The following is a 26,663-nucleotide window of genomic DNA, read 5'->3' as shown; positions in this document are numbered from 1 at the left end:
GATTTCCTTCTTTTTTTAAATTTGTATTTATTTTTTATTATTTTTTAATGTTTATTATTTATGTTTTGAGACAGAGAAAGAGAGAAAGAGACAGAGTGCAAGCATGGGAGGGGCAGAGAGGGAGATACAAAACCCTAACCAGGCTCCAGGCTCTAAGCTGTCAGTGCAGAGCCCGACACGGGGCTCACACCCACAAACTGTGAGATCATGACCTGAGCCAAAGTTGGATGCTTAACTGAAATAAGCCACCGAGGCGCCCCTGGTTTTTTTGTTGCTGCTGTTTAAATGTTGAAACATCCCAAACTTTAAAAACGTGGAGCCCAATACCTAATCCTCAGAAGGGTCTGAAGACTCACTGATAATGAGAAATGCCTTTTGAGGCAACTCAACAAAGAATACCGAATCGGAAATCAAAAGGAAGCTTCCTAGGGTCACCAAGCTGGTAGACCGCAGGCCAGAATCCAAGGTCTGACTGAGTGTTTCGCGCTCCACAGCTCTGCCCTGAAGATAAGGGCTTCTCATAAACTACTGGTTCCAGTATAGGAGCTCGAACACAGCAGGAGCACAGGAGTACTGCAGAGGTTCAAGTTTCCTGAAAAGGCTCGTTCTCTAAGAAAACCCTAGTAAAAGAGTGTCGTGGGCTGGAGCTGGAGTTTGGTGAGGAGCGTCCTGCAGGTCTTAGAGGACCCACCTGACGTCAAGGTACAACACAGACGAGCATCGCTGCTCGGGTTCGATGGGGCTGCCGTGCTCGAGGAGAAACTCTCATGTCACCGATCAGCCCGCCACACACGCGGCCAAGCCCAGCTCAGTCCTGACAGCTCTTGCTGGATTCTCCCTGAATGCCTTCCGTTCAACCACAATTGGGTTCAGATAAGTGGGGAGAAGTCAATTTTGTCAGTATCGAGTACATCAAATTACTAAACTCTGAAAACGGGTTACTCGAGGCTTAGACTGGCAGGTAAATGAATGGGTGAGTGAGACTGTACGTAATGGTATGAAAAATTATATACGTATACGTAATTCTGCCTGTGTGGCAACTGCAGCTCCAAACCCTCTCGCCCTTCAGCTGTACGAGGTAGCTTGCTTCCTCTCTCTGCTCTGCACCACGTGAGGACACGGCGAGAAGAAGGCCCTGTTGCGCACCAGGAAGTGCCCCTCACACACCAGATCTGCCCGCACTTCGATCTTGGACTTCCCGTGAGAAATAAATATGTTGCGAAAGCCCCCCAGGCTGTGGTGATGTGTTGCAGAGGCCTGAGCAGACTAATACACACCAGGGCTTTCAAAAATTCCACTAGACTTAAGCACAAACGAAGGAAAACATCTGGATATGGTGGGAATTATCCACAGAGACCTGTCCCTGTATGCAGGACGGCTTTTCTTTCGGTCTCGTTCGGCGCTTTCCACCCCCTTCGATGCCTCTGCTTTCCGCCAATGCACCGAGTCAGCCCAGAGGAGGGTGGCTCTCCAGCCCACGTGTGCACACGGGCCCTGGGCTGGCAGCCACGGTAAGCTCGGCGGGCACGGGCAGGGAAAGCGGAAGCAACAAAAACCACAACGATGAATCTCAGATGCGCCAGTCAGTACCCAGCCGTGGCTTCGAAGCGTCTTCCCTGAGCCGCCAGAGTCCCTGACTTCACTCTGGTCGGTGGGGGAACAGTTCCAGGAGGCAGAGCTGCTCTCACTGCCTGGGAAAGGCGGACGAAGTTCGTGCACATTCCCCACCCCCACCCCTCCCTTCCGACCCAGCCAAGTGGGTCTTTGCACGTCTCCTGACCATCCTCAGGGCCTTCCTGTGTCTGCATCCTGTTTCTGAACGGCCCCCTCTGTGGTAGACCCTCTGGATTCTGCCTGCCCTGCATTCAATTCTCCTCTTTCTGGCAACTACACTACCATTGTGATTTGCAGAACTACCTTTCCCAGTTGTTCGGACTCCACTGGGACCGTCACTTAGGACCATGTGCCCCTCCTGGCCGAGGCATGGGTGTGGACGTCACCTGGGCCAATCAGACCCCCCACTCCCTGGCACGGATTCGTGGGTGGACTGACACAAGGATGAAGTGTGGCAGCAGCAGATGCACCTGGCCAGCAGGGCTGTGGGAAGATGTTGCATTAACCTCTGCTTCCTAACCCCCCGGAGCCAGTCGGGGGCCCTCTGCTTTCCAGACGCCTGTTTTTTGGCTTCTCCTTCACTCCTCTGAACCACCTCTAATCTTTTCAATGAACCCATCTCTCCCCTTAAAGCGGCCACTGGTTTCTGTTGCTTGCATCCATCCAAATAACCCTCTTGTCTCCTCGGGGAGAGATCTATCTAGAAGATTCCTGCCCCCAGCCCGCACACAACGATAAGGACGAGCGCCAGCAGCCATGTTTGTACTGTGCGACCTGGAGCCTCTGCCAGTGGCTGGTCAGTCTCAGAGACACCTGACTCCACCTGAGCCAATCGCATGCTCCCTTCTGGGAGTGTGAAATCGGACCTTTTGACATCTACCCATCTCACCGAGGAGAGGGGCTAGGAGACCACGTGAAGGCGGAGGGCAGGGATCACCAAGAAAGCTGGTCATCAGAGGGGGGATGCATGAAGCAGAGGAGGCCATGGGGACCCAAGAAAGGCAGAAGTCAGTGACCACCACCCTTTCCGTCTCTGTGCCCAAAGGCCCGTCCCCAGGTCTCAATGCACTCCTGTTCCCCCACTCGGTGAAATCGTTCTGAGTCCCACCCCCCCCCCCCCCGCAGCCACTTTTCTTTCCTAAGTAAGTCTGACTAGAGTTCTCTTTCTCATGATAGAATCACCTTTCCTGAAGATCCTCATAAATCCCCCCTTCCTCCAGAATCCCCCTCCCCTACTATACATGCCGATGTCAGTCCACTTCCTACTTTTCCCAAGAAGTCTGTGCTTCCTTCCTTTACCTGGACCACACTCCCAGGGGAGCCCCCACCCTTTTGCGGTTATTCTGTCAGAGCTGAGCCTTCTGGAAATCCAGCCCTATTTGGTGGCGGACCCAGGAAAGGAGGAAACTGTTCCTCCCGTGTGGGCTGTGAAGAACCTGGACAGGGATGACCCAAGACGGCCACGAATGAGGCTCTGGGTTCCTGAAAAGTTCATCATGTTCATTTCACTATAACGCAGGCAACCTCCCCGGGGTCCTTGGCAGCTTTCCTCCCTGGCTGCCCGTCATTCCTGGCTCCAACCTTTTATTTCTTTGTGTGGCACAGTTTTGTCAGGTAGAAGATAGACATCGGGTCTGCGGACTGCATCTCAATAACAAAGACCATACCCAGGTGCACTGTGGCCTTTGAACCCACCCATGTGACTTCCAGACTCTGCAGGAAGATAAATGAAACAATAAATATTGGTTTTGAAACTGGCTCTGTCCCTAGATCATTCTGACAGGATGTTTTCAAGCCAAACCCAAACCCGATGAAGCCCTCGTAGCTCAAGGCAATGTACACAAGCACCTGCTTGTTGGTTTGAGACTGCACACGCATGTGCACGCACACACACACACACACACGTGCACATGCACACACAGGCTGCTCCTCCTCCCAAGAGAAGGTCTCCCCACACTAACAGCATTGTTCTCAATATGCTGCAGGGGTGGAGAGGGGGACACAAGTTCCCAATCTGATCTGCACGCATACGATAGAACGAATTGAGGGGATGGGCACACACACACACTCATTCCTCGCCCTGCAGAAGGGTAAACTGTAGAGACCTCCAAGATCCTCTGCCGCACACAGTCTATTTATAAAAATCTGATTTTCACAGGACCTTGTCTAGTGCTGGGAGGAAGAGGCCAACAGGGAGAATACCAGCTTTTCTCTGTACAGTGGACCAATTAGAGAGAGGCTGGGGTCAGACTCACTATAAAACTCCTGCGCATAGGAAGCTTCCAGGCAAGTGGCAGTTTTCTCTCTCTCAGGTGGGATGTAGCAAAAAACGGGGCCAAACGTCTCTGAGGGGTGCTTCTTGGCAAAGGAACTGCATCATTTTGGACTACTGTCACAGTGAGCCTCGTGGGTTGACCACTGAAATTCTCTCAGGGTGACCGTTCTGCAAGCATTTCAATGTATCTCTTTCCACATCCACTAGCTAGGATGTTAGATCATTCTTATGATACATATCAATACTTTTAAGAAGGCTCATATCCATAGGATATTAGTTTGTTCTCTGTTGCTTCATCATATGAAAACAGGTGGACACCTTCAGCCAATGGGGAAGACATGTTTGAGGCGGTGTGAATAAAATCCCGGTTAAGTGACACACTTAAATCCCAGTTAAGTGACACACTTAAAGAGCACAGTGGGCTCTGCAAGGTGCCTCCAAGAGGCAGAGGTCGGTTCAGCTACAGAGCCTCTGAAATGGTACAAGGATATGTCCACAGGACAGGCGACTGAGAGAGCACGCTGTCCACATGGACAGTCTGTGGACAGACAGGGGCCCCCGGAATGGAAGGTCACAAGGGCAGACACTGCAATGAGGGGGTGATTTGCAACAGTGTGGAACCACACGTGGCGGCTCTGTGCAAGCTGTTCCAGGGGAAGGAGCAGCAGAGACAGATTTAGTTAGCAACAGGGAGTGATTCTCCGGAGCGATACCAGGAAAGCAGATCAGCAAAATGATAAATCGGATAAAAGTAAGCAGTCAGAGGGTGTCTGGAGAAGTTTAGGGTTCAGCTTTATTTTACTTTTTTTAAGTTTATTTATTTTGAAAGAGAGCAAAATAGAGTCGGGGAAGGGCAGACAGAGAGAGGAGGAGAGAGAATTCCAAACAGGCTCCGCACTGTCAGCGCAGAACCTGACGTGGGGCTCTGTCTCAGGAACCGCGAGATCGTGACCTGAGCCGAGATAAAGAGTCAGATGCTTAGCCGACTGAACCACCCAGGGCCCCTAGGCTACATCTTTAATCCTTGAGACCAAACTTGCAGACCTCGACGACACTGCTCTCCCAAAATACATCCCTGATGGGGGGTTTCTTCCTATGGAGTCGTGAGCATTTACATGAAGTGCATGAACCAACAATACTCCATATCTCACTTCTATAATGTTTAGTTACAACGCCCAGAGAAATGTCTATCTTCACAAACTACAATCTGGGTATAGGAAGACCGTGTTATAGCACACAGAGGGTGACCAACCATCTCAGCTTGTCCAGAACTAAGGGGTTTCCCAGGATGTGAGACTTTTTAGTGCTGAAACCAGGACAGGCCCTCGCAAAGCAGGCTGGGTGGCCACCCTAATCTGGAGTAACACAGAACTCCACGGTCTAGCTACACGCGTCACTACAGATGCTAGGAGCCCCGTGCAATGCGGTCTTCCTAAAGGGTTTGCCTACCTGAACGGTACAGAAGGGCCAGGACATGCTTGTAAATAAAACCCATGAACCTGAATGCCTTCACTGGTTTCCCTTTGAGCACTTGGCATTACATAGACAGAGCCTCAGACTCTAGGCACTGATATTCCACACAAGGAGTGGGGGTGTCCTAATAGCACAGGTACCATGAGTAAATAACCATTTGCATCCATGACGCGCTTCATTCCTTCCAGATGATCTACCAAAACAATCCTAGTGGCAACCTTTTAAAGAAGGAGAAAAGGTCCTCTCAGCATGCTCTCGAATGGTACCAAATTAAAAACACTGTGTAATTATTTACAGGAGACGGCGGTGTGTCAGAGCATTTGGCTGAAAATACCATGTTTCCAAATACATTTCATCGGAAGCTAGGGTTGCTCTGAAACAGAACAAAATACATGGGAATGAAAGGCAGAGGAGGATCTAGTCACTTCGGTCTGGCACAGTGTCAAGTGAGGATAAAGGAAAACAAGTGAGGATATCACTCCATCACTGCCACCACCAAAGCCAGTCAGAGGCCCTGTAGTTTATGGCTTTGTGTCATCCCCCAGACGACCTGAGAGCACAGAGGTCACTGCCCCTGGCTTCCAGCTAAGGAAGCAGAGGCTCAGCGAGGTCTAGGCACTTGCCCACAAACAGCTCATAAATGACACTCAGTTTTCAACTCAGGTCTGTCTATCTCCGAAAAGTGTAGATGCTGTCAACACCTACTATGTAGGGAGGTTCTGGGATACAAGTGGATAAATGGCAGAGAACCTATCTTCAGGAGGTTCCCAAGCCGGGAGGGAATTGTGCGAAACGGTCCCCAGTCACTGTGTCAGCCGGTCCTCCCGCGTGCCCACTGGCACAGCTAGTGTTTTCCATTTTCATGATTTTCCAGCTGTACAGAGTCCGGGCTTAAAGACATTAAGTAACTAGCCCAAAGTCACAAGTTAATTAGTCATGTCTTCTGACTCCAAAATCCAGGCTCTTAACGAGACTGTGTGTGTCAGACAAACGCAGATGACAGACCGAGCCAGGCACCACAGGAATGAAACAGACCAACTATTGGGTTTCGAAGTAGAAGCGATTATTAGATACTGGGGATTGTGGAGAGGTCTTCAAAAGATAGGAAGCGGAGCTGAGTTTCAAAGGAAGAGATGCTGACGATGACGAGGACAATGGCAACAGCGACAACAAAGATGGAGGACAATGAAGGGGGATGGGGAGGATGGCCCAGCACCATTTATTCCAAGAGCATTTTGTGCCAGCCCTTTTATGTTCTTTATCTTGCGTCATCCCCACAAGAAGCCTCTGCACGGAGGTACCATCATTAGCCTCATTTACAGAGGAGGCCCAAGGTCACACAGCCATGACAGGATGCAGCTGGGACTGGTACCCAGGCAGGGAAGACGGATGTTGTGGCCTGTGCTCTTCATCACTGGCTCAGACCACCCCTCTGCAAACCAGAGGTGAAAGGAACACGACATACACCCTCCATCTCCTGAGGGGAGGAGCTGCAAAGTCACCCTGCAGGATGGGGTGCACAGAGGTGTGCCGGATGGAGGCAATCTATTGTAAGCACACCACACGGGTGACAGGAGGAGCACAGGACGCAGTGGAGGTGGACAATTTGATGAGGGGGCCACACTCTTGGTAGAGAGCTCAGTCAGGCAGCTGCAAAAGTCCTGGCATGAGTGTTGGGGCTAACACGGTGGAGGGGAGTCAAAGCTACAGAAGACGGGCTGCACTGGGCAGGGGTCGGGCGAGGAGGAAAGGTGGTTGAAGAATGAATCCAGAAAGTAAACATCCTTATGACTGAAGGAACAATGAGACGCCACCAGATGGAAAGGAAGCTCTAAGGACAGCGAGTCTGGGTTTCTCACGATGAAAGTGAGGCGTGAGTGGAACAAGGCAGATACCCACGGAGAAGCACAGAGTGAACTCTGGCCTGGGGACCGGGGTCAGGGGAGTAATTGGGAAGCACCTAAAAGAAACAGCATGCAAGCTTCCAGCGGTCAGCCTCTTTCCTGCAAACAAGTGATTCTGGCTAGTTTAAGCAGAGTAGCAATTTACTAAAGGATATCAGGTAGCTGGGATTCAAAGAAAGCTGGAGAACCAGGTTGCAAGGCTAAATAAAAGGGCAGAAGCAGCACCTCAAATCACATGCAAAAATGCTTCCAGGGAGAAACACTGGCCTGGACGCAGCCCCCAACCCCGGCCTGCCCGCTGACACTGCGGATGGCCATGCTAGATGACAGTAACGTCATGACCCTGCCCACTGCTGCCCCTGGAATGTGGGTGTAGGTGGAACCCCTCACCAGGACAGACCCTACCTCTTCTGTGTCTACAGCTGAAGATCCACAACCTGCTTCAGGCGGATGTGAGTGGTTGAAACCAGGTCACGTGCCTGAGTCCTAGCTGCAAGGGAAGCCAGAAAGAGCATCAGGGCATCTGGCTCCAATCACAGCAGGTGGTTTCTGCCTCCCTGGGGAGGGACAGTGGCATTCAAATGCACAGGGAGGTCAAGCGTAAGCATCCACTGCAAGCATCTGATTCTGTCTTTTCTAAATAATCGATGAAGTTCGCCTTTCACGGGTAGAAAAATCTTTACATGTCTCGGAACGAAAAGAGTTCCACATGGTGATTTTAAAAGTCTGAAGAAGACGGTGGCATTCATCACTGGTGAGTCTAGGGGCTGCTATGATGATATGGTCGCTTTTTTCTGCTGTTGGGGGCCCAGTGGTCCTGGTGTGGGCTGTCAGCAGGCCTGGTCACCAGGAACGAGAAAGCTGTCCCTTAAAGCCCCTCCTGGAGTCTCTGCGGTCGGTGCAGAGCCTGCTTTGGATCCTCTGACCCCCCTCCCCACTCTCCCTCTCTCTCTCAGAAATAAGTAAACGTTAAAAAAGAAAGACAGCTGTCTTCCATTCAGAATTGCTGCAAAGCTCCCACATCCCACAGCATGTATCAAGCGTTTGGAGATCCCTGGGTTATGGACTCTGGGGACCATTTTTAATTTACCGATAACTGAAATTTTAAAACCTAACATCTTTGAGTACTGCTGCCCTGGTCTATTAAACAAAGAAAAGCAACTCCCATGACAATATCATCCTATTAACCTCAACCTGATAATACTGATGTGGCCCAGGGTTGGCAGGATGGCCTAAATTGCAAATAAATGGCACCTGTTTCCACCTGCACAGACCTGCATGGCCTCACCCTTAAATGGACACAGAGACAGACCATTTTGTATTGTGTAGGTTTACATCCAAAAGAGCATGTTGCGGGGGGTGGTGGGGCGGCACCTGGGTGGCTCAGTTGGTTGAGCGACCAGCTGCGGCTCAGGTCATGATCTCGCGGCCTGTGAGTTCAAGCCCCGCATCGGGCTCTGTGCTGACAGCTCAGAAGCTGGAGCCTGCTTTGGATTCTGTGTCCCCGCCCCCCCACCTCTGCCCCTCCCCCACTCATGCTCTGTCACTCTCTCTCTCAGAAATAAACATTAAAAAAAATTTTTTTTTTTTTTGGGGCGCCTGGGTGGCGCAGTCGGTTGAGCGTCCGACTTCAGCCAGGTCACGATCTCGCGGTCCGTGAGTTCGAGCCCCGCGTCAGGCTCTGGGCTGATGGCTCAGAGCCTGGAGCCTGTTTCCGATTCTGTGTCTCCCTCTCTCTCTGCCCCTCCCCCGTTCATGCTCTGTCTCTCTCTGTCCCCAAAATAAATAAATGTTGAAAAAAAAAAAATTTAAAAAAAAAAAAAATTTTTTTTTAAGACAAAAAAGCATATAGGGGTGGCTGTCATCAAATTCAAGTCGGGAACACTTGTCCCCACCCGCCTTCACCCCGTTCCCCTAGTTCTCATGCAGCCTTGGCCGGCTGTGCCATTCTCTCTAGGACGTCTATGCTCTGCGAGGGTCCAGTAAAAGGGGGCTATGCTCTGAGTTCTGGGGCTGGGCTCGGCCCAGCATCCCATAACCAGCTGGGCAGTGCTGGGAGAGCTGTCAGACCTGACTGTTTGCTTGTCGGGAGGAAGGGACAAGAATACCATGATTTCATAATAACACAGCTACCTGCCTTGGTGGCTCTCCACTACCCTGAGTGCTACTATTTATGGTAACAATGTCTGTGGCCACTTCAGTTTACCTAATGATGAGGAACAAACCAGGAAATACTGTTTTTGAAGTAATTACTTTAAAAAAAAAAAAAAAAAGGCGGCCACATATACCAGCAGCTGAACTCCACTCCGTGAACCTGCTATTTAGTTTCCAACATTTTCAGACAAAATATCCTTAATGAAAACTGGGAAGGATGAAGAGTTAAGAGTCTTATGATAAGAGACTGATTCTCAACTGCTGAAGACGGCAAACTGGGGTTTACCTGAGGCAAAGAGAGCGGCCACTCTCCACCGCCTCCCTTCTGTTTACTGCCCTGGACTGCCATTTCCACATTAACAACACCCTCTCCTTTATTTGTACTTCTTTTGTCGGCAGGGGTGGGGGGGTGGGTGGGGGGCAGTGTAGGAGTGAGGTTCATACACAGGAGACCATAAGTTTGATTTTGTGGGTCACTAGGGATATTGTTTAGCAACAGGATAAAAATACTAAAATGTCCTAGTTGTGCCACATATTAGGACAAAGCCCCACTTTTCTTAGTATTACCATTTGATTCAACAATCTACTTTTTTGGAATACATTATATAGATACATTTTTTTAAATGTTTATTTATTTTTGAGAGAGCACACGCACAAGCAGGGGCGAGGCAGGGAGAGACAGCGACACAGAATCCGAAGCAGGCTCCAGGCTCTGAGTTGTCAGCAAAGAGCCCAACATGGCCCTCCAACTCACAAACTGTGAGATCATGACCTGACCTGAGGTGAAGTCCAATGCTCAACCAACTGAGCCATCCAGGCACCCCTATGTATTTTGTTTTATTTAAATGCAAGTTAGTTAACATATAATGAGTACAATAATGATTTCAGGAAGAGAATTTAGTGATTCACCACTTACATATAATACCCAGTGCTCATCCCAATAAGTGTCCTCCTTAATGCCCATCGCCCAGTTAGCCAATCCCCTTACCCAACACCCCACCAGCAACCCTGAGTTTGTTCTCTGTATTTAAGAGTCTCCTATGGTTTGTCTCCCTCTCTGCTTTTTACCTTATTTTTGCTTCCCTTCCCTTATGTTCATCTGTTTTGTTAAATTCCACGTGAGTGAAATCATCTATTTATCTTTCTCTGTCTTATTTCGCTTAGAATAATAACCTCCACTTCCATCCTCCTTGTTGCAAATGGCAAGATTTCATTTTTTGATGACCAAGTAATATTCCATTGTACATATATACCGCATCTTCCTTAACCATTCAACAGGCGATGACATCCGGGCTCTTTCCATAATTCAACAATCCACTAAGAGTTTATCTCACGGGCTAACAACAAAAAGCAGATAAATAGAACGTGGTCTATCCACAGGCTGCGGTATTATTTGGACATGAAAAAGAAGCAAGCACTGACACGTGCTGCAATGTGGACAAACCTTGAAAACATGGTGCCCAGTGAAAGACGCCAGTCCCAAAGGACTGCGTGTTACAGGATTCCATTCGTACGAAATGTCCAGAGCTGCTAAATCCACAGAGGCTCAGAGTATGCTAGCGGTTGAGGAGGGCCGGGGATGAGGATGGGCTGGAAGGAAACAGGCAATGACTGCTAATGGGCACAAAGCTTCTTTTGGGATGGATGAAAACGTCTGAAATGGACGGTGGATGGTCACACAACTCCGTGAATACAGATGAAACCACTGATCTATACACTTTAAATGGGTGAAATACACGTATGGGAATTCTATGTCAATAACAAGCTCTCATTTAAAAAACGCCACAAGGGGTGCCTGAGTGGCTCAGTCGATTAAGCGACCGACTTCCACTCAGGTCATGATCCCGCGGTTTGTGAGTTCAAGCCCCGTGTCGAGCTCTGTGCTGTCATCTTGGAGCCTATAGCCCGCTTCAGATTCTGTGTCTCCCTCTCTCTCTGCCCCTCCTCTGTTCACACTCTGTCTCTCAGTAACAAATAAACGTTAAAAAAAATTTTTTTTAGGGGCACCTGGGTGGCTCAGTCGGTTAAGTGGCCGACTTCGGCTCAGGTCATGATCTCACGGTTCGTGAGTTCGAGCCCCGCGTCGGCTCTGTGCTGACAGCTCAGAGCCTGGAGCCTGCTTCGGATTCTGTGTCTCCCTCTCTCTGTGCCCCTCCCCTGCTCATGCTCTGTCTCTGTCTCAAAAATAAATTAAAAAAAAAAGTTTTTTTAAACGCCACTAGCAGGAATAATCGTGATTATTGTACAACGGTATTAAATTCCAGACCGCATTAACCGTTATCTCTCAGTAACAAATAAACGTTAAAAACAAATTTTTTTAAACGCCACTGGCAGGAATAATTGTGATTACTGTACAACGGTATTAAATTCCAGACCGCACTCTAAGCACTTTTTAAAGTTTTATGAGAAGCCTGCGAAGTACAGTTATCATCCGCATTTTACAGACAAGGAAACTCAGCCAGAGAGGGAGGTAATTTGCCCAAGGTTATCGGGCTGGTAAAGAAGAGGTCCAGGATTTGAATTTAAGCACGTGGACTTCACGGCCGCATTCTTAACAGCTGCGCGTGTGCACAGAGGTGCAGGGTCACGCAGAGGCCCTACTGGTACCGGTCATGACAGAACACGGGACACAACCAAATGCCCACCAGTCGGGGGCAGGTGACGCACGCTCTGGTATCTCGCGCCCTGAAAACAGCAACAGGCACCTGCACACGCTGCCATGGAAGAGAACAGAAACAAGAGAAGTAAATGCTGGCTCTTCTCTGCTCCCATTTTGTTGTTTTACAAAACACTGTGCACGCAGTGTATGTACGCTTGCTGCCTTTCTATCATTTTTCATGAAAAGCCAGTGTGGCGTTCTCGGAGGAGAAGTACACCAGGGTGGGTGGAGACGCTATTTCTCTGGATACCTTCTGGATTTGATGTCACCATTGACACCGTGAGCACAGCGTGGCTACCAAGAGTGCTCTGGCTCCACGGAAGCCGCTCCAGCCCAGCACGCCTTCCCTCACAGCCGCCGGCACTCACGAAGGCCACCAGATTAGATTGTGCCATTTGTGCGGCCTCTCGCTCCCTGCCTCCCTCCTTGGCCCGCTGGACGCCTCCTGAGGCTATACAGGCACTGGGCCTGCTTCTCGCTAAGCTGGACCAGGCAGACCCCCCCCCCCACCATACTTACCTGCTGTGACTGATCACACAAACGAGCCAACGAATTACAGCCGACTGGCCTGACTTGGACTACAGACGGTCAAGGCCAGAGCAGACCAGCGGAGGGGGAGGACGCTGCTCTGGGATACACGGGGACTGGGGACCGCGCGGCAAAAGCAGCCTTGAGTGGAAACTTAAGAAAAGGATTTATTCCTTCCAATTAAAAACATTTAGTTTCATCTAGTGCCAGAGAATTTACAGAGCCATAATCCCATCTCGCCATCTCGAATCTTTTCCATTATCTTCTCCTAATTAATTGAGCTATGCAAATTCATTGATCTAAAACTCTGCAAGCCTAAGCATTACTCACGTAGTCATTTGGCGCCACATTGCCAACAGATCAAGCTTAATCAGGTTCTACTACTTCTTAAATTATACGTGTTATTAGACAAAATTCATTTAGTTTTGCATCTAACAGCTACAGCTTATTACACTGGCTGCTCCCAGACGTTTCCTGCGACTCACTGCTGAATCTGTACTATGAGCCAACTTGGGGTGCAATTAATAAAGGGCTCGACACAACTGGGGGCTTTGGTAAGGTATGGAAAGTGCTTCACTGTGTTTTCGGGAGGTGGGGGCGGGGGAAGATGAAGCAAAATCTATTATCCAAGTGAAATGTCTAAAGTGGCTACCTTACAGATCAATATAGAATTTCTTCAAAGAATATTTATGGATTATGACAGCAGTATTTCACCCAAACAATACATAAAGGAAGGAAGAGACAGTAAATTTTTTATACAACCCAAATAATATATATTCAAAAGAACTCGCCATGGTTTACCAATAAACTACTGAGGAACTAGAGGGGAACAATCTAGAATTCCAAACATGCAGGCGAGTCTCTAAATTCTGAGGGTTACAAAACAGGCACCTTCAGCAGTTCTGGCACTTAAATGTGCTGCATCCCAGCCTCTTGTTATATTTCTCATTTCACATTCTAATCACTTGACCAATTACCTGATAATTGAACCCCTTTGGGATCATGCTCCCTTTTTAGTATTTCATTTAGTGGCAGAAAATAGGCCCATCAAAAGTGGGAAATGTGCCAATTCCAGGAAATTAGTGTTTAGAGTGAAAAACAATGAGAGGAGAGGTGTAAATGTTTCAATCAGCTAGGTGCGCGCGAGGAAGTCACGGGTTCTATATGATAATACCCATTTACCAGGGAACTCTACAAGCTTCCGCAGCATCCATCCGCTGTCCCTGGAAACTCCCCAGGGCAGGGCAGAAACTGGAACTGGGCTCAAGAGCAGACCCCCACAGGTTCTCTGCCCAATGGCCTCTATGTTCACCTCCCCTTGAGGGAAAGTGCCCTCAGATGGAAGCCACAAGCAGGGGCGGTCAGCTCCTTGGTTGCTTAACCTTCTTTTGAGTCATGGAGTCTTTTGAGTCATGGAAGGACTACAGTCCTTCTCCCCATTCCACTCCCCAAAGCATCTATGCAGATATGCTGGGTTTTTTTGCCCGGTTTTATGGGGCTCACCAGTTGGACGCAGCCTATTCATGGACTTAACACCCAGTTTAAGAAACTGGACTCTAGCAGTCCCCATGCCAGACATTACATCACTTAGTGCCCCAGAAAGCAATCCTCATGAAATCTTTCTTTTAAATCTATGACACTCTAGAAAAAGCTGTGTCCCTCTTAGATATGGGTTTGATCTTCTTTCTCTGGCAATCGTCTTTATTGTCTCCGGCGAAACCAACATCTTATCAACCACGGGCCCTTAAGCTCTGCCTGTTTGTTTCTGCCTCCCTCTCTCTACTCTTGACTTCACACATGAACTTATATTTTCTTTGGTCCTGACTGGTCGTTTCTTACTTATATTCTTTCCTTGTGTGCTTCTATTTGTTTTAAGCCCTCCCAAACGCTTCATGGAACAAATAAACCAATGCGATAAGGCTTTCTCAATAGTATGTTTTTGATCCAAACACTGGAAACCAGAGAGAAAGAATACAGATTCCTGCCCCCCCCCCGCCCTTAATCAAAAGGAAATTGTTTACTAGCTCCTGTCATGTCTTTTCACTGAATAATCACACATCCACACTTTCACAGCCATAATTAGGAAGCCTTTTAGCCTTTAGTTAAAGGTAGCGTTTCTGCCACTGAGTTTACACCTTGGTCAATTATAATATCCACAAGTTGACTACGACGAGACAGCTCCAGCTGGCAAACAACAGGGTGTCCATATGTGCACACGGATAAGGGCTCTGAATCTGGGGTCCACGGGGATCTGTGAATCTAGATGGGAAAAAACCTGCATTTCCACTAACCTCTGATATTTAGCATTTCCTCCTACTATTAAGTTAAGCAGAAAATCACAGAGGTCTTATCAAGGCTCCTGTGATTGTCACCAACAGAAACCACGAGGATTTTTCATATCCCATTACAGTTGCTGTGGACACCTCATGGCATTGTTTAAGCTCAGCACCACTTTGAAATTATGGTAGTCATTAGCCCTGCTGGACTGTGTTGTGTAACAGACCAACAAAGAAGTATGCGTTTTACTCTATCAAATAATTTTAAAATATTTTGATAAGTGTATTTCAATGTGATCGGTTTCCTTTAAAATCCTATGCATTTTATTCTAGGCACTTAAAAACTTATTATTTTGGGGCGCCTGGGTGGCTCAGTCGGTTGAGCGTCTAACTTCAGCTCAGGTCATGATCTCACGGTCCGTGGGTTCAAGCCCCGCGTCGGGCTCTGTGCTAACAGCTCAGAGCCTGGAGCCTGCCTCGGATTCTGTGTCTCCCTCTCTCTCTGACCCTCCCCCGTTCATGCTCTGTCTCTCTCCGTCTCAAAAAATAAATAAACATTAAAAAAAAAAAATTAAAAATTTATTATTCTGAGTGGTGGTCCAGAGGTTGTTTGCTAACCTGCCAAAGGGGCCCAAGGCACACAGCAGGTTAAGAGGCCCTGACTGGGGACAAAGAGTTGACAAGGCCTGCAAGGAGCACAGCCTCTCTGAGTGACACCATGTGCTGGGGGCTGGGGGAGGGGACAATCACGGCTGCCAGCAATGCTACTGCTGATCACACACCTAATCAGAAACAACTTTTCAAGTAATGCTCCAAGCTCCCTAATTAGTAATATTAGGTAAATTAGTTCAAACCACTTTCAATCAGCCTTGGCAGAAGGAAGGTATTGTCGCTGATTGCCTAGATGCTTTAACAGGCTCATAATGGATGTGAAGGATCTAGGGAGCCACAGGGCTGGCTGATTGCTCTGGGTTACCACTGCTCAGCATTCAGCCACACACAACCTGCTGGGAGGGCTGAGGCTCACAGCCATGCCCATGCCAGGGGCTGGGGACTTCCCATCCCAGGCAGAGCACTGCCTTGCTCTCATTTGACCCTTTTTTTGTTGCTGGCTGTTAAGCTGTTTGGTAAAGCGTCTTCAAATCTTAGCATTTCCTGGAGCTGGAGTAGGCACTTAAAATGAAAAACTCAAGGCTAATCACACAGGTGAGGAAATGCACCTAAGTTAACTGAGCTGTTTTTCAAAAAACAGCAGGAACAAATCCTGTGATAGGGACAAGAGGGTTTTGGTCCAATGGAAACTTTCTGAGTAGCGATGGTGGGGTGGGCACTGCTGGGATTTACCGCTTGTATAAGAGGGACTGAGATGCTGGTGGCACAGAAGAGATAACGTGGAAGTATGGGTCAATCCCTGAGAGATGTCCTTCGGGGAAGCACGCAGCAACCTGGCTGGTGTTCAGGTCGTGCAAATGCCACAGCAGATCCCAAACCCGGCCAATCCACCCAACTTCAAGCCTGAAGGAAAACTGACCTGCAGTATAGGAGAATGTCCAATGGCAGCACTGTTTAGATTAGCTCCAACAGGAGGAGATTATCACTCCTAGTTCCAACCAGGGGAGAGGATTAACCAATTACAAGATCTCATCCATGGAAGGCAATGCCCTTATTAAAAGCCCGACATAATCCTCTATGTAGCAACATACAAGGATTTTCCAGGTAGACGGAAAGGGAAAAAGGAAGTCACAGAACAACATGCACTGAATAAAGACATTTATAAGACAGATATATATATATATATATATATATATATATATATATATATATATGTATCTTACATATAGTGACCCCAAGGGAAGGACTTGGGTGACGTTACACAGTTGATTCTAGACACAGATGCTAAATCTTTACAAAGGGATCATATTCACATATCAGTTGTATCATTTAATAATCTAATGAAATAATAACACAGATCCATATCAACCTGAGTTTGAATACTACAAAAGATCAGAATGAGAAGGAAAAAAAAAAAAAAAGAATGTCATGTTTCCATGTGTCCATGCCCCTTATTTCTAGGTCAAGCAAGGACTTCTGTCTGTTGTATTCGCTGAGGCAGCACAAGCACCTAGAACACTGCCTGCACAAAGTAAGCACTCAGGAGAGACCTGGTAAATAAATGAACTGACTTTTAGTCTAATCCAGAAATTTGTACTGGGGGCCTCCCACGTTCTGACCACTTGCTAAGCACTACTGGAAACAGAGTGATTCGTTTGACCTGCATTCATTGAACACCTTTGCCACGTTCAACAGCTTTGGGTACTGGATGAAAACACACAACCAACACAAACACACACCCCTCCCCGCCTGCAACTGCCCCGTAGGATCTCAGAATGAAGCTTGGAGGAAGGTGAACTGGTAGAGGTCGCAGGGATGTGATAAGGCTTCTTCCTGGCTTTGTTTCTCAATTCCTCTGAGGCTTTGCTTATCACAGTCTGTCTTGTACCAGAATTATGTTCATGTGTTTGGTGTCTGCCCAGTTGGGGGAAAAAGAACACCAACCCTCCTGGATTACGTGAACGCCAAAAGGACACACGGCTTATTCTCTGCCTGAAGCCCGGCCCACCAAAGCACTCCATCTTCGCTTCGTTTCCCAACTGTATCCATTCATCACGGAATTAAAATCTCCAACTGGGAAAGGTGTCTTGGGGGTCATTTGGCCGCGGTGACTCCTATCTGGACCTTGGCCTGTTCACATCTCATTTAAGGCAAAGAGCTACCAAACTGAGTCCTTTTTCAGGTTTCACTTGGATCTTTTCAGAAAACCACAGTCCCGTCCACAAGTAATTCTACTTTACATTCCCACAGCATCTCCCCATTCCTAACCACCACTCTGCACATTCCTTTACTTTCTGGCCCTTTACAGCCGTATCTGCAGACATCCAGCCCTTTTCTGCCTTGAAGTTAAGACTTTTCCACCTAAGTGGATTATTCTGCACTTATCTATAGCAAACATCACCTCGGTGCACATATCCTCTCCTTCAATTTGTCAGAGTCATTTCTGAATTCAATTGCATTTTCATATTCAGTCCCTTTGGTCCCAACAAAAATAGTGCCCAAAATTTAAATAGGAGAGATCCTGGGATCATTTTAACTTAGAAACTGAGATGCTTACCGTGCAGTGGGTGTGCAGAAGTTACCTCGGGAGAAAGTTAAATTGGAGGGATGGAAAAAAGCCTTCGGTTTCTAGTGATGAAAGGCTTCTTCATCCATAAATCCAAACTTATCAATATTGCAGATTCATTATGTTCTTATCCTAAACCCGAGGGGCCAGATCTGCTTTGAAGGTTGGAGTTTTTCAAACTCTAAAAACAGCAATACTGGGCGTGGGGCACATATTAAATAACCCCTCGAGCTAGATCTCAGGCAACACCCTGTAATGGAGCATAGTAATATTTTGCTGGCAAAACACATGAATATTCCCACGAAGTAGGATAAAGAAAGACTATAAATATCCTCGTGTCAGTTCAGGTCGATTTTGCTGCCAATTGAGTTAGTTTTCAAACTTAAGAAAAACTCTTAGTTTCCAGAGCTCTCTGGACTTTGGAATAGCACATAAGGGATTAGGCACATGGACACAACCCCAATCAAAGAGCCCGTCCTCACTCTCCCAACCACTCCGCATACACATCCTTGTAAAGCAAATATGGGTGACTGCTTTCCTGAATATTTTGGGCAAGTTCTGTTTTGTTGTAGTTGCTCAAAATGGTGTTTAGGAAGCCAAGCAAAACCCACAAACTTAAAACATTTGTCTGTGAGGGCTTAGCTTGGGAAGGCTCAAGTAGGGACAGCCCCCTTGTTAAGCACCATTATCTTTAACAGTTGAAGGGAATGCCCGCAAACCATGAATGTACACACAAAATTTGTACCTAGTGCAAAACACACAGGGCCTGGTGCATTTTTGTCCAGCAAATACGCCTCAAAACTTTATGGCCCATAAGTAATAAGACCTGGGGATCTCTTAAAAATGCCGATTCCATCTCATCAGATCTGGGTGGGGCAGAAATTCTACATTCCAAACAAGCTCTTGACTGCTATCCTGGGGACCACCCTTTGAGCAGGGAGGCTGCCCTGTGAAGTGCATGAGGTTTGAACACAGCTGGACTGGGGTCAGATCCTGACTCCACCGCTTATAAGCTGAGAGACCCCAGGAAAAGTACTTAACTGCCCTGAGCCAGTTTTGACCACCAGTTCACATGGAAATAGCAACGACACCCTCTTTTCATGACTCCAATGGGTAGGTCAGCTAGCAGCACTGGTCCTAGCACATACCCTGAACTGCATCCCATGTGTGGTAGGCTGAACAGTGGCCCCCAAAGATGTCCACATCCCAATCCCCCGAACCTGTGAATGTGTTATCTTGCACGGAAAGAGGGGAATTTGCAGATGTGATAAAGTTTGAGCTGGAGATCTTTATCAGATCTTGAGGTCCTGGGTTATTGGAGAAGGCCAATAACCACAAGGGTGTTTATAAGAAAGAAGCAGGAGGGTAGGTTTAAGGGAGAGAATATGACGGGCGCCTGGGTGGCTCAGAGCATCTGACTCTTGATTTCAGCTCAGGTCATGCTCAGAGGGTCATCGGATCAAGCCCCATGTCCAGCTCTGTGCTGAGCATGGAGTCTGCTTGACATTTTCTCTCTCCCTCTCTCTCTGCCCTCCCTTGCTCTCTCTCTCTCTCTCTCTCTCAAATTAAAAAAAAAATAAATAAAAGAGGATGAATCAAAGGTCAGAGAAGAGAGAAAACGCTATGCTGCTGGCTGTGAAGATGGAAATGGCCATGACCCAAGAAAGGTGGGCAGCCTCCGGAAGCTGAAGCCTGTCGAACACCACAGCGCTGCAGACCCAGGGCTTCTAGACTTCGGACCTCCAGGACTGCAGGACAATCATTGTGTGTTGTTCCAAGCCACTGAGCTTGCAGGAGTTTGTTACAGCAGCCACACAAAACTCACACACCTCGTACTGGAATAAGGCTAGTGCGGGCTTGCCTCGCTTTACGTTTGCAGGATTTCCAGAGGCCAAATCAGTCACGGACGTGAAATCATGTAACAGCTGCCCAAAGCAGAGGACCATATACAAAGAACCCTTCAAGGAGCCTTTATATCCAGGGAAGAATTTGTTCCACACTATCTGTTATGTTTGGTTGTGGCAATTTTTAATCAACAGGGCAGACACACACATTAATAACAAACTGTTTTACAGGCTGAGAGGACCCCCTATTCTCGAATGGCATCATCACATTCCACCTGTTGATTCCTCACATGACTGCCGAAACCGAGCAAGGTTCCCACGGACAGCATCAGGGGGTCAGAGTCTCCACATCAGGGCGACCAAACAAAGTACCCTGGGCTTCAGCGTGATGGACCGAAAATCAGTGGTCTCAAGAGCACAAATGTCCATTTGCTATTGATAATGCGTTTATCCCACTGAGAAGCTTCATAAAATAAGAAAATACCAACGTAACCAAAAAGACATCTGCAGAGTGAAAACATGTCTTTCAAAACTACCTGGACTTTGTCCTGCATTTCTTAGGCTTTCCCTTCAGGCCCTGGCACCGTCCTTCCTTTTGCACTTCCTTTATCAGACTCTACGTTCCACAGAAGGGCTGCTTGCTCATCTCCAACCATTATATCCACAGCATCTGGCATTGTAACTGGCACTCAGTGTGTACACGCTGAGTATGTGTAGGTGAACAAATATTATGACGAATATTTATTTTTTTAACGTTTATTCATTTTTGGGAGGCAGAGAGAGACAGAGTGTGAGCGGGGGAGGGGCAGAGAGAGAGGAAGACACAGAATCTGAAACAGGCTCCAGGCTCCAAGCTGTCAGCACAGAGCCCGACACGGGGTTCGAACCCACGAACTGCGAGATCATGACCTGAGCAGAAGGCTGACGCTTAACCGATTGAGCCACTCAGATGCCCCATGATGAATATTTATAATGGAAAAGTGCATTATGACTTTCATTAGAACAAGCATTATTCATAAAGTTCTTTCGCTCCAGTTTGAACTTAAAACTACTTGGCCCAAGATATTATTTATGGTAGAATTAAAAGTATGCTTTCTGATTTTATTTGCCTATTAATATATGCATCTGATAATTAACAATGTGCTAAGCAGTCAAAGCAAATAATTACTTTTCTAGTGTCTGCCCCTGCATATGAGCTAAATGAGGAGGAAGCCGCTAATTGCATATTAAAAAATGGTAACTAGCTTTAAAACGTTCTGCTTAATCTCCGACCACAATATTCAAAACAGTTACAGTCCCTCCACTGGCTCAGTTACAAGCATCCAAAACAGTCCAACTCTTCAGAAGAGATACAAATTCTGCTCGGGTCACACTGCATATAAAATATGTGCTCAAAAGATTGCCAGTTCACGTTTACAAGGTCTTCTGACCAACGGGAAAAGTTGAGCATAAAAACCGTATCTTTTAATTTACTATGCTCAGTAAATTTCATTGAAGCAGCAATGAGATTGCATGGAGAGCTTTTATTTTAAATCTTATTTTGAAATACGACTGAACACATTAATGTAATTCGGAACAAGTTGGTAAACATCTACGAAAACATGCTATATAATTCTAGTGAGTCCTGTAACATTTCTATTTGCAAAGAAAAGAAATCGCTGCACATAAAAACAGTAGATTTGGAATCTGACCTTCAACTGTCCAGGAAAAGCAGAACTTTGCTCACTGGATGGTCCAGAATGAGAGATCTAGCTGATGCTACAGTGCACATGGGCCAAATGATGCCAAAGCACCCTGCTAACAGCAAATCAGACCATCGGGAAGCAGCATTAATCTGGTCAACTGGCATATTACCCTGATTTTACCTTGTCAACCAAGACTCTGGGTCCTACTCTGATTTCTAACTCCTTTAGAGACTGGGGCATCCTGTGGTCACCAAGGGTGACCAAGTGTGAATGTGCTTCTGCTCCAAGCTGCTGAGATGTCCACCCCCTGCACCTGCCCCCATGTGGTGAAGCCCTACAAGGTCGAGGTTTTGAATGCTTATTGCACTGATGGGCTCAGAAATGGAGGCCCAGAGAAGGTAAGGGGACTGGTCCAAGTTTACCCAGCACATCAGTGGCAGGTGTGGAGCTGGCATCCACCCTAGTTCAGGTCTCTATCCACTGCCTTACTTTCCTTCTTTCCCACCTTGCCACCTCTGTATAAGCCCAATAGCAGGACAGGCTGATTCTCCGGGGATGACCGCCCTTGGGTTCCATCCAATGACATGGGCATGTCCACATTCATGATTTTGCATAAAATATGTGTAAACAGAGAATGAGGGGAATTCTGAGGGTTCCTCCTGCTCATTACACTCACTGGACTTGGGGAGAGTGATTCCGGGCAGCCCTTTTTCCATCCTCACATCTTTACTTTGGGATTGTTCTCGATAGGTTGGCTGCTAGACAAGGGAAGCTTGAAAAATGAATGCAACCCAGCCTATTGTAGAGTGCCTCAGCTTGTAAAGGCACTGGAAATCACATCAGGACCCAGAGTCCTGGTTTACAAGATGGCATTAGCCAAAGCAAACGTGTGGCCACTGCAGTGTTTTCTGCAATGGTCTTCAAGCCACTGCTGCTCCAAAAGCAGAGACCACTGTTCCACTAACAGTGGACATGGGAGTCCACGCTACCTCTCTGATGGGCAGGTGGAGGTTCCACCTGCTTGTACTTGCTCACTGGACTTTATTCTTGCCTGGGAGAGAAGGTATCGGAAGAAGAAACAAAACGCAAGAGACTTCTAGAAGGCACCTGTTGTTTCTTACATTCGATCTCACTTTTCTTGTGCGGAACCATCCTGCTCTTCAGACCACACTGCTGCAGTGGAAATGAGCCCACACCCTGGTTTCAAGGGGCCATAAGAGCAGGATGAAGGATGAGTGCTGGTCTGGGACTTTGATTGGACCACCAAGAATGAGGCACTTTCTTTCTCTTATGGTTTCTGGTAGGAGCTCCCAGGGACCACTACCTAGAGACAGCCTGCCTAAAAATGAAATCAACCCAGAGGAAAGCAGGGCTGAGCAACAGAAACCAAGTCCTGATCACAACTCTAAGCTTCTGGATCCAGCCATACCTGAAGCCCAGAGAGGCCCCTGGACTTCACAGTCCCATAAAGGAACACACATGTTTAAAAACATAGGGGCACTGCCGGGGTGGCTCAGTCGGTTAAGCCTCTGATTTCAGCTCAGGTCACGATCTCACAGTTTGTGGGTTCGAGTCCCATGTCGGGCTCTGTGTTGACAGCGTGGAGCCTGGAGCCTGCTTCGGATTCTGTGTCTCCCACTGTCTGTGTCCCTGTCCCACTTCTGCTTGCTCTCTCTCAAAAAAAAAAAAAAATTTAAAACATAAAAAAAGTTTTAATAAAAAATATAATAATAATAATAATAATAATAATCCAGTTTATGTTAGATTTCTGTCACTTGCAAATGAAAAAGCACTAACAAATACAGGAGAAATTAAAGTGTCAGAAGAGGAGAAACAAGAGAAGAAGGTTACATTTATGGATATGGTATCTGGAAGCAGTTCAAGTTTGTCCCCTGGAAATAAAGGTGACACATGGGAATCTGTTCCATTTTTCATAGTAAGCTCAGATCATCAGAACTGTAGCTCTGCCTAATTACGGCGATCAATCTCGCCAAATTCTAAATATAAAATGAGTGTGCGTTTTCTGATGTTCAAGGATACTCCCTCCAATAGCCACGGAGGGAAGGAGTGAGCCATTCCTAAATAAAGACGTCTCTTCGAGAGAAATCTGTTCCTCTGCCCAAATGCACTCAGGACCAGAGGAAGCAGAGGAGGCCCCAGGCCCCGTGCAAGGCTTACCTGGCATGGCGTGGATGAGGTCCCCGCAGAGAACAAAGAATCTGGGTCTGGGCTTCAACTTGTTGACGGCCTGAACAGCTTGCTCAGTTAGACGGATCTCCTGCCCCCACTCGTCACCGCCGCTGTCACAGTTCCCGGTGGACCAGGCCTTCATGAGCCCGAACTGTGGGTCTGCGCCTTGGATGAAGTAGAATGGGCCTTTCCATTCCCTTTCCTTTTCTTGTAAAAACGAAGGGGGCGGGGGAGGGAGAGGGAAGAAATATTATAAAATCTGTCAGGGAAAGCATCCAGGTTATCGTGCAAGTGGATACAATATTTTTCTTAAATTAAGTAGGTCATTTTAATAAGCTGCTGTTCAAACATACCATTTTCCTGTCATAGTCTAGAGGATTTTGATTTATACTAATTATGCCTGGGACCTGGTGATTCCCAAAGGCCAGGAAAAACCACGTGGGCAGCAACAGCCACCCAGCCAAGCTGTTTGTTTAAAACTAGCCGGCCAAGATGGAGCACAGAGGCACAACAGCATGCCGTATAGAGGATATTAACGTTCAATAATAGTTTTTTAATTAGAATTAAAAATACCAGAAATTGAAAGCTGCCAGAAGTATTATATTTAAATTACTAGGTGAAGTGCTTGCAAATCTTTTATGCCAGGCTTAATGGCACAATTTGCACTGTTTCGGGGGATGTGACAGAATTTTAATTATAAAACTCGGAGCTTGGAAGCTCTGGCGATCTGGCAGGAGATGCAGTGCCAGAAATGAAATCTCGAAATGAGTTAGTCAACGAGAAAAAAAGAAAAAAAAATCGATGCTAACATTTCAAAGGCAGCACGATGCGGGCTTAAACGAGGTGTGAGGCTGGGGGGTGGGGGGGAAGCAGGGAGAAAGGAAGGAAGAGGGGATTCTTCATGTTCTTGGAAAGGGTGCTACGTCAACTGCACCAAAAGGATTAGGCTTGCCCTTCCTGCTGGTTCTGCTGCTCCCAAGCTTCATGGGCCACAGGTGCCCACCCTTATCAGACCAAAGAACTGCACTGGGCACGTGGTTTTGCGGAGCAGGAAGGGCCATTAGTGGGCATGGAATCCCTGTGGGTGTCCAGCTTTTCTTTTTCCTGGTGACAGCACCCTTTCCACCCTTTCTTCGAACCAAACCTTACACGGTAGACCAGTGTTGAAAACCAGAGCTCCTGAGCCTGAGTTGGGTCCGAGCGCAGAGCAGCATGAAGAGCCCCAATCTGCAGCCCCTGTTTTTATCCTCTGAGGAGGCTGTGGCCCAGAGACGTGCCACAGCTTGCCTAACGGCCACCAGCGATCCGTGGCAGGGACAAAACGACCCCACCACCTTCAGACTGTTTTCTTCTTTTTAACAAATTAGTGTATCTTGCATGTGAACTGAGTAAGTGGCATTTCCTGTGGAAGTCATGAAGATATTACAACTTCCACAAAATTCCTTAGAGTCAGTTCACATCTGTGGGTTCGGCACATTCATTTATTCGGTAAGTGTTCACCGAGAGTCAACTGTTTGCCAGGCCCCACACGTGGTGGCGACAATACACGTCTGGACCCAGACAGCCGAGCCCCCTGCTCTCCCGGGGCTCAGTCCGCACGGGGGACGAAGACGACGGACAAAGAAGTGAGCAGGGAAGGGAGCCAGAATGCCAGGACTAGGAAGGTGGCGTGAGAAGCAATGGCCAATTCCAACTGGGCACACAGGGAAGGCCTCTCTCTAACGTGCCACATCCAGGCTGAGATCTCAGTGGCAAAGCACCAGTCCAACCTTTCCGAATTCCGCAGCCACCCTCCAGCCCACCACACTGGCCTGCTGTCATCCTACAGTAGACCCCCGGCGTTAGGCCACCCTTCCTCCTCAATTTCTTTACCAGAACTTAAAGACGCAGCGTGCGAACTGCCCGCACTTATAGAACAAACTGTGTGTGCAAAGTCACCCCACGAGTTCCGGACCTACAGCTCGGGTGGTTAACTGCTCGAGCAAGTCACAACCAACTTGAACTCCATCTGAACAAGGGCTGCATGAAGCCCTGGGGCATGCATCTCATTGCTAAGGACGGCTATCTGGCACTACAGCTGATGGGAACTTGTATTTATTGAGCCCTTACTACGTGCGGCAGAAAGACTCCAAGAAGGTCCCAAAGATCCCTGCGTTGTGACAGTCACGTCCCTGTGCAATCCCCTCAACTGTGACTTTGTTCTAATAAGCAGAACACAGCGATGGGATGTCCCTTCAGGGATTAGGTGGCACCAAGATAGGGAAACAATCTAAATGTACCTCAATGGACAGACGGATAAATAAAATGTGGTATATATGTACGATGTGCTATTGTTCAGTCTTAAAAAAGAAGGAAATCCTGCCACTTGAAATAATATGGATGGACCTAGAGGGCATTATGCTAGCTGATAGAAGTCAGCCAAAGAAAGACAAATACGGTCTGATCTCACTGATATGTGGCTTCTAATACAAACTCATAGAAGCAGAGAGTAGAATGGTGGACACCAGGGGCTGAGGGTTAGGGGAAATGGGGGAGGTGATGGCCAAAGGGTACAAAGTTCTAGTTCGACAAGATAAAGAAGTCTTGTAGACTTACTGCACAGCATCATGCCCTCAGCTAATAATACGATACTATATACTTAAAATTTGCTACAAAGGTAGAATCTATGTGAAGTACTCTTAGCATACACACAAGTAATAATAACAATAATAATAAAGGTAATAAAGTGGTTAAAGGTAATAAAAAGTAATAATAATAATAATAATAAAGGTAATGATAATAATAATAATAATAAAGATAAAGATTATACAGGTTTTGGGAGGAGATGAGTATGTTTACGACCCTGATGGTAGTGATGGTTCCACAGATGTGTACTTATCCCCA

At 47.4% G+C, this 26,663-nt stretch overlaps 1 protein-coding gene across 2 annotated transcripts in view; it reads right to left on the bottom strand.

Annotated features, from left to right (window-relative positions):
* The window catches only part of CPPED1 (calcineurin like phosphoesterase domain containing 1), a 111,151-nt gene that overhangs the window by 68,808 nt on the left and 15,680 nt on the right, over positions 1-26,663 (bottom strand). For both annotated transcript variants that reach the window (XM_025916888.2, XM_025916889.2), the window contains exon 2: positions 23,769-23,987. In XM_025916888.2, coding sequence (XP_025772673.1) covers positions 23,769-23,987 — 219 coding nt within the window. The remainder of the gene's footprint in view (positions 1-23,768; positions 23,988-26,663) is intronic.

Source organism: Puma concolor, chromosome E3 (assembly GCF_028749965.1).
Source record: "Puma concolor isolate L17-30 chromosome E3, mPumCon1.1.hap2, whole genome shotgun sequence".
Taxonomy (NCBI): Eukaryota; Metazoa; Chordata; class Mammalia; order Carnivora; family Felidae; genus Puma; species Puma concolor.
This window is presented reverse-complemented; position numbering and strand designations above follow the sequence as displayed.